Here is a 17,842-nt window from a genome sequence, read left to right on the forward strand (position 1 = left end):
GGCAGACATTGTTTACAGACACAATGGACACGCTGTAGCTTTGGCTTTAACTGCAGCGGAGTTTGGGCACAGAAAAGTCACATTAAACAGCACACGTATTGAAAAGAAATATAGTTTAGTGCGCTTTATCATCTGCATTTGCACAGGACTGTTGACCGCGGAGGATTTTGCAGGAAAAGTGAGTAGAGGTTGTCATGTTTGTGCTACAGATCTAGGCAGTTAGCCGTTAGCCTGTTAGCTTTTAGAAGGCTGAGGGAGACTGTGCAATCTTTATGCAGGGTGAGCAGATTTTCAGAATTTAAAAAAATTAAAAACTGGGACACCCTCGGTTTGTGGTAGTTGATAATAATAAAACTGTGAATCGAGTGTAATTTATGAAAATTGTTCTGCACTCGGTCCATTCATGACTTACACGTGTCACTATAGTCACATTTTCTTTGTGTTTTGGGCATTTTTAAGCAGCTTTTCTATATTTTCTTAAACAAATTACAATTTATGCCTCTCTTTAGTGTTGGCAGGGACACTCAAAAAGGGTATTATTTTGGTGTATTCTTTTGTTAGAGTGCTACAGTAGTCCAGATAATTTACTTATTCCAAAGTCCTTCTTGTACAAGGAGTCTGTGCTGACATTTCCATGCAGAGACTGAATATATATGCCTGTATAATGATTTTTATACACAAACTATAGTGGGAGGCGACCGTGGTTTAGACTTAGTGCCTCTTCGTTGGTGCAGCCAGGCCTCTTGGCACGTTGCACAATTTGATCCGATTGTGACAAGGATCCCCTGGATTCATCTCACTCCTCTTACAGGAGCGTCCTGCTGGTGTGATCAGGGTGATGAGTCGTGAGTCAGTATAGCCCTATCAATAAGTCCTTGCCCTATTTAGTTAATTGATTAGACATATAGATAGAAATAGAATATCTTGTACAAGAACTGAACCTGTGTCTGTGTCCCTCAGCTGTAATCTAGTCCCTGTTTTCTGCCTCATTGTATAGTGAATTATAATAGTACAATAATAAAATATAGCAGTACATCAATAACATCATAGCAGTAGTTATACACTACCTAAACCTAGTTATTTATCCTAACAAGAGGAAGGAAACTTGTTTATGCGACACATTTGATATTTTCACTGTTTTGATGATTAAATTAGGTGTGTTTCATATGAACTTTGCAGCGAGACCTAACCTCCAGAAAGTTCTGTACTCCAATTTTAAGGTTACAGGGGGGACCGACTCCCTCCCCCGACTGATTGACTAAAGAACTAACAACTACAACACTACAACTTTTAAGAGCTAATTAAATAATGCATTTTTATGTTGAATTCATATCTTTCTTTGGTCTTTTTGTAGGATTCCATTTTTGTGCTGTCCCTCCTGGATGCTGACCTGCAGACGTCCTTCACAGACTGTCCATGCTCTATTCACACTCCTGAAAACACGTTTAGCTCCGCTGTCCTCACAAACCCGTGTCCAGACTGTCCATGTGTTAGCTTCACCTCTGTATTCCACCCTTTTTCCATCAGCTCCACATCCCACCCGCCTCTCCCACCTGTCTCCCCTCTCTCCCCCGTCCCCTCACTGGCCCTCCTCCCTGCCCCCTCACCAGGCCCTCTTCAGCCTGGCCATGTCGGAGCAGAGGTTCATCGTGGAGTACGCCAAGCGCGGGACGGCGGGCTGCAAGAAATGTAAGGACAAGATCGCCAAGGGGGTGGTGCGCATCGGCAAGATCGTGCCCAACCCGTTCAGCGAGTCGGCGGGCGAGATGAAGGAGTGGTACCACGTCAAGTGCATCTTCGAGAAGCTAGAGAGGGCCAGGGCCACCACCAAAAAGATCGAGGACATCACCGACCTGGAGGGCTGGGAGGAGCTGCAGGACGAAGACAAAGAGCTCATCAACAAACACGTGGCAGGTGAAGGCTGCATTTATAGAGGAGGGAGTAAACGCTGGCATTAAAGGTACGATTAGCATACATCTTAGCATACAGGAAGGAGATGGAACAATAAAGGGATAATATTGCAGTTGTTGTTTTGGAAATAGTCTAGATTATATCTATTAAAAATGACCTGTGGGCTCAACAACATCAAGGGTATAAAGTAATATTTCTGCACTTTTTGGCCAATGGACATCCTGTGATGTGTGTTTTGTTTTTCAGACTTGATGACAAAAATCAATGCCAGTCCAAAGAAGAAGGTCCAGGCCAAGCTGAACACCAGTGGTCAGCTCACATCGCCCCCTGCTGCTGACCCAACCACCAATGCCCCGCGCAAGTTCTCTGGATTCACTGGTATGGCTCACTCACTCCTTATTTAGCCTTCAAATGTCCACAGAAAGACAGAACAGAGAAAGACACTGCCAAACCTTATAGAACCATTTATGTAGCAATGTTTTTTTTTTTTTTTGGAATTTGTGAACAATGTCTACCCAACACATTTTTACCAATGCTCACTTGTCCAGTGCCTAAACTCAGTCTGAGACTCTCTTTTTATTTGTTTATTAGAGTTAGAATTAACGATCGATTTTCAATTATTCATGAATATTTTTATATAATAAGTATAATCATTATTATTACTATTACTCATCTGCATAAATAAACTCACCTTAAACCATAACCTCTATAGAGCCACATCAGTCTGTTTGACATTGTAATGTATTTAATGCTGCTTTGCGCAAGTCTTACAGAAACGAAGCTTAAAACCACATGGCTAATTTGCATAAACTAAGCAGAGAAAAAAAAAAAAAAACAGCTCTTGTGTGCGGATGCGGTTCAGCTCCTGTCTGCCTATAGGACACAACTCAGTGGAATATAGGTGTTCTTTCTGTGACAGAGGGATGTTGATGCTGATGCTGATGGTGAGTCTGTTGTGTGTGTGTGTGTTGCGTTGGAGATGGTTCATGTTTTCAGAGATCATATGTGTGCAGGTTTAGCGCAGCTTTTTATGTTGCAGTAACCGGAATACTGCGTATACATGCACCATGATGAAACCAGGACACTGATGTGCATGTAAACACACTCACTGAGTGCTGTAGTGATCTCCAAGGAGGTGCCAGAGCCGAAATGTGAGACTGAGGCCGCAACTCCAGTGTTTGCTCTGTCAGACTCAGCTTTGTATCTATGCACAGAAACCCACATTCGGTTTGTTGATTAGAAATGAACGTAATCGATGAAACTCTTAATGATCAATTATCGATTAGTCGACTAATCATGCCCATCCCTAAACTGGACCCTCCCCCTTCTGTCCAAGGCTCAGCCGGTGAGATAGAACAGTGTTTGAAACACAGCAAACAGCCAAACTGTACATGGTGCTGTACATGGTGCTGTACATGGAGCTGTACATGGAGCTGTACATGGAGCTGTACATGGAGCTGTACATGGAGCTGTACATGGAGCTGTACATGGAGCTGTACATGGAGCTGTACATGGAGCTGTACATGGTGCTGTACATGGTGCTGTACATGGTGCTGTACATGGTGCTGTGCTGCTGCTACTACTGCTGCGTCTGCAGAGCACTGGGAGCACATTGTTTTTCATGTGAAGATGGGACTGGGGTCCAGTGTCTGAGCAACAAACGTAACTACTGAAGATTCACTGCTAATCTTTGTTATATATTTATTATGCCTGTTTTAGTATTTAGTAAGTCTTTTATTTATTTTGTACACATACTGACATCTTTAGCATATTATCGAGACGAGTGTTACTTAATGTGTGGTTTTGTCCCCTTGTGTAGCAGCTAAAGCGGGCCCCTCGTCCGTCAGCCTGGGGTCCTCTAGCTCCGCCCCCTCGACTCAGGGCAGTGCTCTGTCTGCCCAGCTGTGTGACGCCACCCACAAGGACTGCCTCCTCAGAGAGTTCCGCAAACTGTGTGCCCTGGTGTCCGAGAACGCCAGCTACAACACCAAAACACAGATCATCGAGAGGTTCTTGAAGAAGGGCTCTGGAGGAGGTATGGGACAGGCCTTACACAATTTAGCCTATTAAATCTATTCATCTGTTATTCATATTATATCTTCTAGTAAATGTCTAAAAATGTAAAGCTAGCAAAGGTTTATTTCTGCTGCTGTGTGACTGTGACTTTTTTAGTGTTGATTGATTGCTCAAATGAGTATCTAGTTTCAGTAGTAGTTTTAGTATAGAATAGTATCAGATTTTTCTTACTTTTGACAACCCCCATCTACTAGTAAGAAAATGCCAAAGAGCTGTTTGCTATTCAAATTCCATTATTGAAAATGAATTGTGCCGTTCTTGGGACACTTGACGTTCTATGCCTCCAGTGTCTTCTGCATTATATTGGGATAAATATGACTGCAGGCTTTCACCACATTCTACAGTGACGTAGAATACTACAGATGGAGGCTCTGGTCCTTAAACTCCTCGTGTGTGTGTGTGTGAGCAGATAAGTTCCATGGGGACCTGTTCCTCACGGTGAAGCTGCTGCTGCCTGGAGTGGTGAAGAGCGTGTACAACCTTAACGACAAGCAGATCGTCAAACTCTTCAGCCGCATCTTCAGGTGTAACCAGGAGGAGATGGTGCGCGATCTGGAACAGGTATCTCATAACGTTACTCTACAGTCAGACTACTGTAGAACATTGTGTCTTTGGAAGAGTATGGTAAAGCTTGCCAAGAGCCAAACCCCACTGAACCCCCAACCCTACAGTCACTGTACTTCTCCATAGTGACTCTATGGTAAGACTAGGCTGCCTAATAGACTGCTCCCTGCCACACATGGTTGTTTTGTCCTGTTGAGTCCTCTTGAGTCTTTGTCCTCTGTCCCTGTTGCTTCAGGGGGACGTGTCTGAGACTGTGAGGATGTTCTTTGAGGACAGTAAGTCCTTCCCTCCTGCTGCCAAAAGCCTGCTGACACTCCAGGAAGTAGATGCCTCTCTGACTCGACTGGCCCAACTCACCAAGGAGGACGAGCAGCAGAGTGAGCTGGAGGACATCGCCAAAAAGTAAGACGGTTTTCACTGGTGTCTTAATTGCTCAAGTCACTGTTTATGTCACAGTACACCTTTGTTTTACAGAAATCACTTTAACCCATTAACCCCTCCCAACAATCTTCAGTAAATGGGCAAACGTTGCATTAACTTCATGTCTCAACTTTTCAACTAACTCCACAATTCTCCTGTATAACTCTTTTTTTCCACAGATGCACCAGCAATGACCTGAAATGTATTATTCGTCTGATCAAACATGACCTGAAGATGAACGCTGGAGCCAAACACGTGTAAGTCTCAACATACACATTACATACATCCAAGTCCTCCAAGGGCTGCTCCACTGTGTGTCTTTCTGTCTGTATCCACTGTCTTTTAACTGTGTATTCACTCAAATATAAATGTATACTTTAACAAACTCCAACTAGTGCAAAGTGAACTCTTAAAATCTAATATCAGTTACTGCAAAATCATCAGTTGTTGCAAACCACTAAACTAAACAGTAAGCACCACGTTTTTCACTACTAAACTGTGCATATGTGGGGATTTATGTTTTCCCAAGTGGTTGTACAGTGCACGTACATGCACATGCACACATACACATTTCACTTTTTCCATGTGTTTTTCGTGAGGAACTCTTCCATATAGTGGCGCACACACCCAGGGCGTACACTGACCAGTGGGCCCATGTAGTTTTACAGCTCCGCTAAACACTGTCACTGTGTTGTCCGTTCGGTCTTCCTCACATCCTCGTCTCAGTGTCTTATTGTCCCTAACAGATCATCCTGGCTCCTGAACAGTGTTGGTTTGGCCTATAGGCTCTAAAGTTTAGTTTTTTTAAGTGTCCCCGCTTTACGCTCGGGTCGAGAATCTAACCATTATCACACGAGGGGAAACCCCAGTCCTCAGATCAGAGTGAGGAGAGAGAGATACCCCCAGACCCTGCCCTCTTCTTTTACTTTTCCCTTACTCTCTCCTTTAGTCCTCCAGACCCTGCCCATCCTCACCCCTTAAGGCAAATGCCCACTGAACACTGCGCATTGTAAAGGAGCGTTTTAGATTACTTCTAAATTGAGAGACACAGTGTGAGGCTGTGAGAGAGGAGGAAACGCTGGTTTAAGGAGCTTATAATGAGTTTAGCAAAAGACAAGAGTTTCCCTGCTCAGAGGGAGGAGGAAAAGGAGGTATTCTTCTGGGTTGAACACCAGTGCTGTCCCTGCCTCTGCTGCAACTCTGAATCTCTGCTCACTGTTTACAGCTCCTTTTGTCAGTCACAGAGCAGAGACATGTCTGTACTCACCACACAAGTACAGATTGCATGAGTTTTCAGATGCAGCGTCCTGATTCTATCAATTCCAACCGTGCAACACTCTCCTCTTTAGTTCTTTAGGTACTGCCCAGTTCAGCAGCTCTATTTAAATGTGAACAAAGTTTAGGTGTTTAGTTCAACTTCAATCATCCATTCAATTTGACTTTGCAATACCAGCACAAATCCTGATCTTCAAGACTCTTGTCCTTAATATGTTGACTGTGTGCAGTCTGGACGCTGTGGACCCAAACGCGTATGATGCATTCAAGGCTTCAAGGAACCTGGGAGACGTGATCGAGCGTGTGCTAAGGAACCAGCAGGAGGCATCCAATGGCTCGGGCCCCAGGAAGCTGCTGACCATAGAGGCATCGCTTATGACCCCAGTGCAGCCCATGCTGGTGAGGAGGACACATGCATCATCATCATCATCATCATCATCATGATTACTCACAAGCTACAGTCAGCTACAGTACATAGAGCAAATGTGTTTAGCCCTGCAGGAGGCACATGAGAATTCTATTAGAAATGTTGGAAGGCCCCAACTGTCTAAGTATGTATTATGTTTGTTGGCGTTTACTGCTTTTACAAGAAAGATCCAAAGTGGCTCAAGGGGAAACAGTAGCTCACTGATGAAAGCAGGGTCAAACTGAAAGGCTGGAGGATTGATTCTCGTCTGTTGTGTCCTTAGGCAAGACACTTTACCCACCTTGCCTACTGTGATACTGTGGTAAAATTGTAGTTTACACCAGAGTATGGAGTGAATGAATAATGACTACAGAGTAGTGCTTTAAGAAGCTGTAAATCACATTACAAGTGGCATTATTATTATTATTATTATTATTATTAATGCAAAGTAATACTGGCCACTGTGCTCCATTTTCAGCTTTTCAAAATTAAATGTGTAAATATAGCAAATATAATTAATTTACATTATACTACAATCTACATGATATTACACGACTAGCTTTTGTGTTTATGCGTTGTTAAGTGACCTAAATAAATAACATGTATCATCATCATTATTATTCTTTTAGATATTGTCATCTTAAAATGACTGGTGAGGGGTTGGATCTCAAGAGGTCATTTGCCAGAAAACTAGTACTGATAAAGACCACTTATTTATTCACATTGCTTTTGTGAAACTCCTAACTCCTGTCACCTTGTCCCAGAATGCTTTGCTCTTTGCTATCACATTCTTTGTGTATTATAGGCAGAGGCATGTAAGTCTGTGGAGTACGCCATGAAGAAGTGTCCTAACGGCATGTACTCAGAGATCAAGTACGATGGGGAGAGGGTCCAAGTGCACAAGAGCGGAGACAGCTTCAGTTATTTCAGCCGCAGCCTCAAGCCCGTCCTGCCTCACAAGGTCTCACACAGCACATACACTTTAAAGAACACATACTCTGCACCTTTTACTTTGAAAGCTTTTAAGCATGATAACACTCTTCTCTCATCCAAAACATACCTGGAGTTGTGTTTTGCTTCTTTCACATTGGTTTCAGTAATCCTCTGTGAATAGTACTTTGCCTCTCCTGAACCTCAGAAAATAAGTAGTTTGAAAATTCCCAGGTTTCTTGCCTCACAGGTAGAAATCATGTGCAGTTTTAGATCCAAAAATAACCCTCAGACTTACTTTAAGCATAAAGCTAACATTAACATGTCGGAGCATGTTCATCATTACTTAATTTGCCATGGATTCTACCTGGACGACTGAGGGATTGTACACACGTTACTTAATTTCATATTTTTCTAGCTGCACTAGACACCCAGTTTCAGGGAGCACTGAAGTTGAGAAGTAATGTATGGTTCCATAATTTTCTGAAACATATGATAAAATACCAAAGCAAAGGTATTCGAGTACATTTAAACTATGCATAGTATTTGTCTTAAAATATGACAGACATGTCCTGATAACAATAATAAAAATGTTGCAATCCATCAGTCCAAAACTGCAAAAAGTGAATGGGCTGTAAAATTAAACTCAAAAATGCAGAAATATCACCTCTATTGTTTGATAGCACACTGCATTAAAGGTTTACTGTGTAACTTTTTGGTTGGGGGTCCTTCACCTGCTTGTTTCTATGGAGATGTCATTGCTCCCCCTGGAATGTTACACAATATGACATTAAACAGCTCTGCCTTACATTTATTCAATTACCAGTGGTTTTGTAGCTCAGAAATACCTAGGGACAAAGGCATTCTGGGTCACTCTCCACAGATCTGACCTCTAACTCAGTCTGGTTTGGTCTTCATGAAGATAGAAAGGTTTAATGCCATACTGTGAAACATTCCAGACAAAGCAAAAACATCTCCATGGAGAAAAGCATTCGATGGACCCTCCACCAGAAAAGTTACACAATGCAGTGCAAGTGTCACATTGCTCACCAAATAGATATTTTCTGTTTTATTATGTGTAATTGTGTTTGTTTTTTGTACACATAACTTGGCGCTTCCTCCTCAAACCCAGCCCTGACTCTAACATCCTCTCCTCAGGTGGCCCATTTCAAAGACTACATCCCCAAAGCTTTCCCCGGAGGTCACAGTATGATCCTGGATGCAGAGGTGCTGCTGATCGACACAAAGACCAGCAAACCCTTGCCCTTTGGGACTTTAGGAGTCCACAAGGTAAGACCAGCAAACCCCTGCCCTTTGGGACCTTAGAAATCCACAAGGTCAAATGAGCAAAGCCCTGCCCTTTGGAATTCCAGTTACAATATGTAGTATGTCCTTTGTCTAAGTCCAGACTTAAATCCTCTAGTGGGAAATGTGTCTGAACAACTGCAAGATGCACAATGCACAAAAAGGAGCTAACCAACAAATAGAAATTGTTTAGTTTTATTTCAGAGCATGGGCTAATGAAACCCTCAAAATTGAATGGCAGTGTTTCTGCAGCACATTTAAAATAGTGCTGTACACTAACATGAGTTGATGTTTGTGTTGACAGAAAGCTGCCTTCCAAGATGCTAACGTGTGCCTCTTTGTGTTTGACTGTATCTACTTCAATGGAGTGAGCCTCATGGAGAGGTGAGGACTGTCTGCTCTGCTCCTTCCAGCACTTTTTATTCTTCTTTAGCATGAGCTATGAATAAAACCCACATCATGTTCTATAGTGGCATGTTAAGTGTGATATGTGCCCATGTGTTGTCCCGCAGGCCTCTGTGTGAGCGCAGGAAGTTTCTCCATGACAACATGGTGGAGGTGCCCAACAGAATCCTCTTCTCTGAGATGAAGCACGTGACAGTGAGTGCTCACGCTGCTGCAGTCTGATGGGCAAATGCATCTACAACGTGCATGGTTAACACTTACAGGCAATACTCAGTGTATATAGAGCTTTAAAGAAGACGTGTGTTTTTTATAGAATTTTATAATTAACTATTGTAAATCTAAATCATGATTTTACATTTTGTCATTGCAGTGTTTATATTTTTGATAGATGTCTTCATCTGTGCTCAACCCAGATTTATTTTGTATAAATGTAAGCAGTGGGTAGTTAGTAGGTGCAAACGGAAATATTCTAATCTCTTCTTGTGCGGAACAATACAGGATTACTCAAGCGTGCATGTATCTCTAAAAAACAACTAATGATGTAGAAGAACCATTCCATTGCATGGATTGAATCTAATATGAGATGGTACGGTACTTAAGGGCGAGCATCTTCTGCTGTTGTTGTGACAGATGTTGGTGGATTGTTGTGTGCACTTGTAAAGTCTCTTGTTCTCTGCAGAGGGCAGCAGACTTGGCTGATATGATCACAAGAGTCATCAGAGAAGGACTGGAGGGCCTGGTGCTCAAAGATGTCAAGGTTTGTATGTCTTTCTCCTCCCCTTTGTCTGGGTGATATAAATTAAACGTGTTGTTAACTCTAAAGGGGAAAGAAGGCACCTCATTGATCAGTTATTATTGTTCACACAAATAGTCAAATAAAAACACCAGGTTCATGTAGAGCGGGTTCAGATGAACCTTTTAAGGTCAGAATGAGAAGCCTGACAAGCAGCATTTACAGACTGAGACAGACCTCAATTCAATAGAACACTACTGGAACCGCACTCTGGTGGAACCAATTCATGTCCACGCTCGCTTCCTATTTGGAACACGGCAGCTTTTATCTTGGGCTGACAATCAAATGCACAAATGACATTCAGAGAGAGAAAAGGCACAGGACACAATGCACTGAGCTTGTAGATAGTTTTATTTCAGAAAAGTGCTATACATTTCCACAATGTTATAAAAAAACATTTATTTCTAAGTATAATTCTGTAACAGTTGTGTACACTTCCCCTTTTTGTAAACTGAGTACATGTACCATTTTCATATTCATTAGTAACAGTATAAAAATGAACTGTATGGTAATAGGGAGCTGAACTCAAGATTTCATGTCACATATTTCACAAAATGTTGCCCTTTAGATCCTCAGTCCTCTGTCTGTAATGGTAAAGTGAAAGAGTGTGTGTGTTTGTGTGTGTGTAGGGCACGTATGAGCCTGGGAAGCGTCACTGGCTGAAGGTGAAGAAGGACTACCTGAACGAAGGCGCCATGGCCGACACTGCAGACCTGGTGGTGCTGGGGGCCTTCTATGGAAAGGGATCTAACGGTCTGTACTGTGCCTCTTGTCCAGTCTTTAGCTTCTATTTGTGCTCTTCACGTTCTGTCAGCTGCTCAAATGTGATGTCATTTACTCTGCATTTGTCCCACGTTTGAAATGACTTGGGACTTGGCATTGATACTTTTTATCTACTGATGGGCATTGAGGGGTGAAGCAAATTTGGATTACTAGCTTTCAAATTGATTAGTGAAGGCAATTTGAGCACTGAAAGAATTCCTGTATCCTGTATATGTTTCTTAAAGAGGGGGTATTACACTTCTATGGCGTGTTAACTGCTAACACATAACATATATAGATCACCACTTTTATTATTTTCAAAATGCTATATTTGCAAAAACAACACATTTTACAAAACAATCTTTGTGCTTCTTGCTAATGAAAACACCAGGTTTGTCAAATTGCTGTGTACAGTTTCATGTTTTGTATATTTATGGAGAATTGTCACGTGGAAGAATGGGTGACGTAGGTTTATGGGCTGATCATTGTACAGGCTCGTACTGCTAACTGCAAGGAGGGTTTGAATTCTTTCTTATTCTTAATTATTTATTTGTAAAGAGACAGCACATATTAATGAACATTTAAATGTAAATATGTAAAGATTATAGCAGCATGGCTCATTTCCATCTTCAGTCTGTTGATGTGCTGCAGATTGATGTGAAATACAACCATACAGGACAGAGAAAAGTACAACAATTACACAAAAGTACATAACACCAGCACACTCACTATACATACAATTCATTTCAGACACCTTATTTGAAGTTACAGAATACTCGCCAGGAGAGATCGTGAGATTACTCAAACATGCATGAATGATAAATAAAACCTCTTCAGGCATGTTTTTGATGAGGAAACAACACCATAACATGATAGAAATCTCCAAAAAGTGGATAATTCCCATTATTGAAAGAAATATCCAAAAGGAACTTCACAGATGAACCTGATTTCATTAAGTTAGAATCTAAACTTTTTATTCATGTGGATTTAACATAAACTTCTTGGATTCTTTTTAAAGACAAAACAGTAGGAGGTGTATTTACCTTATTGACATGTTTCAGCTGCAAGCCATCTTCAGAACTGTCACTGGGGTTGGCCGTTTTAACTATTTTTTTATCTAATAGGTCAACAAATTTACACATAGAATGTCTTATATGTCTTCATGAAAACCTTACACAAGAAAAGCATGGTTGATTGTCATGCTGTTGTGCGTCACCAGGGGGCATCATGTCCAGTTTCCTGATGGGCTGTTTGGACCCAGACTCTGGGAAGTGGTGCACTGTGACCAAATGCTCTGGGGGTTATGACGACGCCATGTTGGCCCGACTACAGAAGGAGCTGGACGTGGTCAAGATTAGCAAGGTCTGCTCTCCCTTAAACCCCCAACCACCCCCCCAACCTGAAACATGCTCTCCCCCAACCTGAAACATGCTCCCCCAACCTGAACACGCTGTCCCCCCAACCTGAAACACGCTCTCCCCCCCAACCTGAAACATGCCCCCCCAACCTGAAACATGCTCCCCCAACCTGAAACACGCTCTCCCCCCAACCTGAAACATGCCTCCCCCCAACCTGAAACATCTCCCCCCCCAACCTGAAACATGCTCCCCCCCAACCTGAAACACGCTCTCCCCCCCAACCTGAAACACGCTCTCCCCCCCAACCTGAAACACGCCCCCCCCAACCTGAAACACGCTCTCCCCCCCAACCTGAAACATGCTCCCCCCAACCTGAAACATGCTCCCCCCAACCTGAAACACGCTCTCCCCCCAACCTGAAACACGCTCTTCCCCCCAACCTGAAACACGCTCTCCCCCCCAACCTGAAACACGCTCTCCCCCAACCTCACCCAACCTGAAACAAACATGCTCTCCCCCAACCTGAAACACGCTGTCCCCCCCAACTGAAACACGCTCCCCCCCAACCTGAAACACGCTCCCCCAACCTGAAACATCTCCCCCCAACCTGAAACACGCTCCCCCCAACCTGAAACATGCTCTCCCCCCAACCTGAAACACGCTCTCCCCCCAACTGAAACACGCTCTCCCCCCCAACCTGAAACGCTCTCCCCCCAACCTGAAACACGCTCTCCCCCCCAACCTGAAACATGCTCCACCCAACCTGAAACACGCTCTCCCCCAACCTGAAACATGCTCCACCCAACCTGAAACACGCTCTCCCCCCAACCTGAAACATGCCCCCCAACCTGAAACACGCTCTCCCCCCAACCTGAAACATGCTCCACCCAACCTGAAACACGCTCTCCCCCCAACCTGAAACACGCTCTCCCCAACCTGAAACATGCTCCCCCCCAACCTGAAACATGCCCCCCCAACCTGAAACATGCTCTCCCCCAACAACCTGAAACACGCTCTCCCCCCAACCTGAAACACGCTGTCCCCCCAACCTGAAACACGCTCTCCCCCCCAACCTGAAACATGCCCCCCCAAACCTCCCCAACCTGAAACACGCTCTCCCCCCCAACCTGAAACACGCTCTCCCCCAACCTGAAACATGCTCCCCCCAACCTGAAACATGCTCCCCCCAACCTGAAACATGCTCTCTCCCCCAACCTGAAACATGCCCCCCCCAACCTGAAACACGCTCTCCCCCCAAACCTGAAACATGCTCTCCCCCCCAACCTGAAACACGCTCTCCCCCCCAACCTGAAACATGCTCCCCCCAACCTGAAACATGCTCTCCCCCAACCTGAAACACGCTGTCCCCCCCAACCTGAAACACGCTCTCCCCCCCCAACCTGAAACATGCCCCCCCCAACCTGAAACATGCCCCCCCAACCTGAAAACACGCTCTTCCCCCCAACCTGAAACATGCCCCCCCAACCTGAAACACGCTGTCCCCCCCAACCTGAAACACGCTGTCCCCCCAACCTGAAACACGCTCTCCCCCCAACCTGAAACATGCCCCCCCCAACCTGAAACACGCTCCCCCCAACCTGAAACACGCTCTTCCCCCCAAAAACATGCCCCCCCAACCTGAAACATGCCCCCTGAAACACCTCCCACCTCCCCCCCAACCTGAAACACGCTCTCCCCCAACCTGAAACACGCTCTCCCCCCAACCTGAAACATCTCCCCCCAACCTGAAACATGCTCCCCCAAACCTGAAACATGCTCTCTCCCCCAACCTGAACATGCCCCCCCAACCTGAAACACGCTCTCCCCCCAACCTGAAACACGCTCTCCCCCCCAACCTGAAACACGCTCTCCCCCCAACCTGAAACATGCTCCCCCAACCTGAAACACGCTCTCCCCCCAACCTGAAACATGCTCCCCCAACCTGAAACACGCTCCCCCCCCCAAACCTGAAACATGCTCCCCCAACCTGAAACATGCTCTCCCCCCCCAACCTGAAACATGCCCCCCCCAACCTGAAAACATGCTCCCCCCCCCAACCTGAAACATGCTCTCCCCCCCCAACCTGAAACATGCCCCCCCCAACCTGAAAACATGCAACCTGAAACATGCTCTCCCAACCTGAAACATGCTCTCCCCAAACCTGAACATGCCTCCCCCCCAACCTGAAACATGCTCTTCTTTCAAACCCCCATCCTGAAACCTGCTCTCCCATGTCTGTATCAGAAGCTCTCCCATCTCATGTGCCTGACAGTTAAGTTCACACAGTCCATGACAGGTGTTGTTTGTGTGTGTCTGTGTCTGTGTGTGTCTGTGTGTGTCTGTCTGTGTTTGTGTGTATGTGTGTATGTGTGTATGTGTGTATGTGTGTATGTGTGTATGTGTGTATGTGTGTATGTGCAGGACCCCAGTAAGATCCCCGGCTGGTTGAAAATTGTGAAGAATTACTATCCTGACTTCATCATCCGAGAGCCTAAGGTGAGTAGAGCTGCTTCCACACACACACAGACACACACAGACACACACACACACACAGACACACACACAGACACACACACAGACACACAGACACACAGACACACACACACACACACACACACACACACACAGACACACACACACACACACACACACACGACACACACACACACACACACACACAGACACACAGACACACAACACACACACACACACACACACACACACACAGACACACACACACACACACACACACACACACACAGACACACACACACACACAGACACACACACACACACACACACACACAGACACACACACACACACACACACACAGACACACACACACACACACACACACAGACACACACACACACACACAGACACACACACACACACAGACACACACACACACACAGACACACACACACACACAGACACACACACACACACACACACACACACGACACACACACACACACACACAGACACACACACACACACACACACAGACACACACACACACACACACAGACACACACACACACACACAGACACACACACACACGACACACACACACACACACACACACACAGACACACACACACACACAGACACACACACAGACACACACAGACACACACACACACAGACACACACACACACACAGACACACACACACACACACACACAGACACACACACACACACACAGACACACACACACAGACACACACACAGACACACACACAGACACACACACACACACACAGACACACACACACACAGACACACACACACAGACACACACACAGACACACACACACAGACACACACACACAGACACACACACACAGACACACACACACACACACAGACACACACAGACACACAGACACACACACACAGACACACACACACACACACACACAGACACACACACACAGACACACACACAGACACACACACACACACACACACACACACAGACACACACACACACAGACAGTGTGGAGAGCTCATGTTGTCACATCGTGTGTGTGTTTAGACTGCTCCAGTGTGGGAGATCACTGGAGCCGAGTTCTCCAAGTCTGAGATGCACACTGCTGATGGCATCTCCATCCGCTTCCCCCGTATGACCCGTGTCCGAGACGACAAGGACTGGAAGAGCGCCACCAACCTGCACCAGCTCCGGGTGAGTCTGATCTCTGTGACTGCTCTGTGACTGCTCTGTGACTGCTCTGTGGCTGCTCTGTGGCTGCTCTGTGGCTGCTCTGTGACTGCTCTGTGGCTGCTCTGTGACTGCTCTGTGGCTGCTTGCTTGGCTGCTCCGTGGCTGCTCCGTGGCTGCTCCGTGGCTGCTCCGTGGCTGCTCCGTGACTGCTCCGTGACTGCTCCGTGGCTGCTCCGTGACTGCTCCGTGACTGCTCCGTGGCTGCTCCGTGGCTGCTGTGACTGCTCCGTGGCTGCTCCGTGGCTGCTCTGTGACTGCTCTGTGACTGCTCTGTGGCTGCTCCGTGGCTGCTCTGTGGCTGCTCTGTGACTGCTCTGTGACTGCTCTGTGACTGCTCTGTGACTGCTCTGTGGCTGCTCTGTGGCTGCTCTGTGACTGCAGCGTGCTGGTGTTGAGCATGTAGCCAGTGTAGAGACTTGGACAGGACTTCCATGTGTCAGTGCTGTGTACAGGTGTTTAGTGTGGTGAGGTGACTCTTCCTGACGAGGCTGTAGTAGATGTGTCTGTACTTTGTCTTTGACAGGAGCTGTTCCGCATCTCTAAAGAGACCAGTGACTTCCAAGTAAGTGCGGGGTCCTCAGGGGCCAAAGAGGAGAGGAGCTCTTCAGGAGGAGACTCTCCTCCACCCACAGCCCCACCCCCTGCCCCGCCCTCTGCTGCCCCAAAGAGGAAGAGTGAGTACAGCCGCTGTTATTTGTCCATGTCCAGTGTCCATGGACGTATAATGAACTCTGGAAGATGAACCCAAGATGGTGCCTTTGCTCATTGATGTGAAGAGCCAAAAAAGTATTTTCTTCCGCATAACTTCGTGAGTACTGGCCTAGCTCTGCCTGATGCGTGACATCAGAAATGTGCAGTTCTGACCAATCAGAGCATTAGCTGCTAGATCAGAGTGGGGCTAGGCTCACTCTTAGAAAGCTAACTTTTAGGTGCTTTGAAGCTTGATGAACATTCTAAAAAGAATCCTACAGAATCCAACCTTTGTGAAAGCTGTGGATGCCCTGTCAGCTGAACCTGGCAGTCTGAATTCACAAAAAATGCATTGCACTCTGGGAGGATTGTTTCTGGGCCGGAGCTCCCGGAGCTGCAGTACCTGGAGCAGCCACTAGTCGATCTCTCTAGTGGACAGAGGGAGTGTCTGTCTTTTCCATTTCTTATTAAAGATCCATGGTCCAGTCTAGTAGCACAGAGGCAGAGGAAACCATTCTACACTAAACCACTTCCATCTCAGTGCAGGCATAAGTGAGTAAGGTCAGAAAGAAGCCCTTTAAGACAGTTTCCAGGTTCTTCTTCAGTGATTGGTTGTATATGAACAGTTAAAAACAGCAAAGGGACCAAACTCATCCTGTCTATAGAAAAGAGGCTGTAGATAGTCAGTTAGACAAGGTTTAGTTTGTTTGTGAGTGTTGTGGTGGTCATAGGGGCTGCAGTGCAGTTTGGCAGCCTCACTTTTACCTTAATATTACCACTTACTCTTATATCAGAAATAAAATGTCTTATGATCATTAGAGCCAAAATGAAGTCTTGTCTCTGTTCTTATGCAGGTGCCAGTACTCCCAAAGCAAAGGCAGTGAAGTCGGAGCCTCGTACCCCAGGCTCAGAGGCTGGGAGTGCTAAAAAGGTACAGTCTACCACAGTACTACAGTATCACAGTACTATAGTATCACAATACTGCAGTCAGATGTAGATCTCATGTGTTTCTGTGTGGGGCAGGTGAAGAAGTGTGAGGTGCACACAAATGGACAGAGCCATCACAGAGGCAGTGCTCAGCTGCTGGAGCCCTCCAAGGACAAGGTCGGTGACACACGCACACGCACACACACTGCACAGTGAGTACAGCATGTGCACCCTGCAGGTACACACTTATGTGTACAGGCATGTGTACATGACTGTACACATAATTGAC

General features: G+C 45.7%; 1 protein-coding gene across 1 annotated transcript in view; it reads left to right on the forward strand.

The window, feature by feature from the left end:
* lig3 (ligase III, DNA, ATP-dependent) overlaps positions 1 to 17,842 on the forward strand; it is a 20,949-nt gene continuing 3,107 nt past the window's right edge. Inside the window, exons 1-20 of the mRNA XM_020941072.2 lie at positions 1 to 178; positions 1,355 to 1,914; positions 2,158 to 2,289; positions 3,731 to 3,946; positions 4,397 to 4,548; positions 4,787 to 4,953; positions 5,151 to 5,228; positions 6,477 to 6,645; positions 7,458 to 7,613; positions 8,741 to 8,872; positions 9,192 to 9,271; positions 9,400 to 9,487; positions 9,972 to 10,049; positions 10,715 to 10,838; positions 12,067 to 12,209; positions 14,627 to 14,701; positions 15,751 to 15,897; positions 16,460 to 16,610; positions 17,481 to 17,557; positions 17,650 to 17,730. Coding sequence (XP_020796731.1) covers positions 1,383 to 1,914; positions 2,158 to 2,289; positions 3,731 to 3,946; positions 4,397 to 4,548; positions 4,787 to 4,953; positions 5,151 to 5,228; positions 6,477 to 6,645; positions 7,458 to 7,613; positions 8,741 to 8,872; positions 9,192 to 9,271; positions 9,400 to 9,487; positions 9,972 to 10,049; positions 10,715 to 10,838; positions 12,067 to 12,209; positions 14,627 to 14,701; positions 15,751 to 15,897; positions 16,460 to 16,610; positions 17,481 to 17,557; positions 17,650 to 17,730 — 2,778 coding nt within the window. The 5' untranslated portion in view covers positions 1 to 178; positions 1,355 to 1,382. The remainder of the gene's footprint in view (positions 179 to 1,354; positions 1,915 to 2,157; positions 2,290 to 3,730; positions 3,947 to 4,396; positions 4,549 to 4,786; positions 4,954 to 5,150; positions 5,229 to 6,476; positions 6,646 to 7,457; positions 7,614 to 8,740; positions 8,873 to 9,191; positions 9,272 to 9,399; positions 9,488 to 9,971; positions 10,050 to 10,714; positions 10,839 to 12,066; positions 12,210 to 14,626; positions 14,702 to 15,750; positions 15,898 to 16,459; positions 16,611 to 17,480; positions 17,558 to 17,649; positions 17,731 to 17,842) is intronic.

Source organism: Boleophthalmus pectinirostris, unplaced genomic scaffold (assembly GCF_026225935.1).
Source record: "Boleophthalmus pectinirostris isolate CB_2022bp ecotype Guang Dong unplaced genomic scaffold, ASM2622593v1 HiC_scaffold_12, whole genome shotgun sequence".
NCBI lineage: Eukaryota > Metazoa > Chordata > Actinopteri > Gobiiformes > Gobiidae > Boleophthalmus > Boleophthalmus pectinirostris.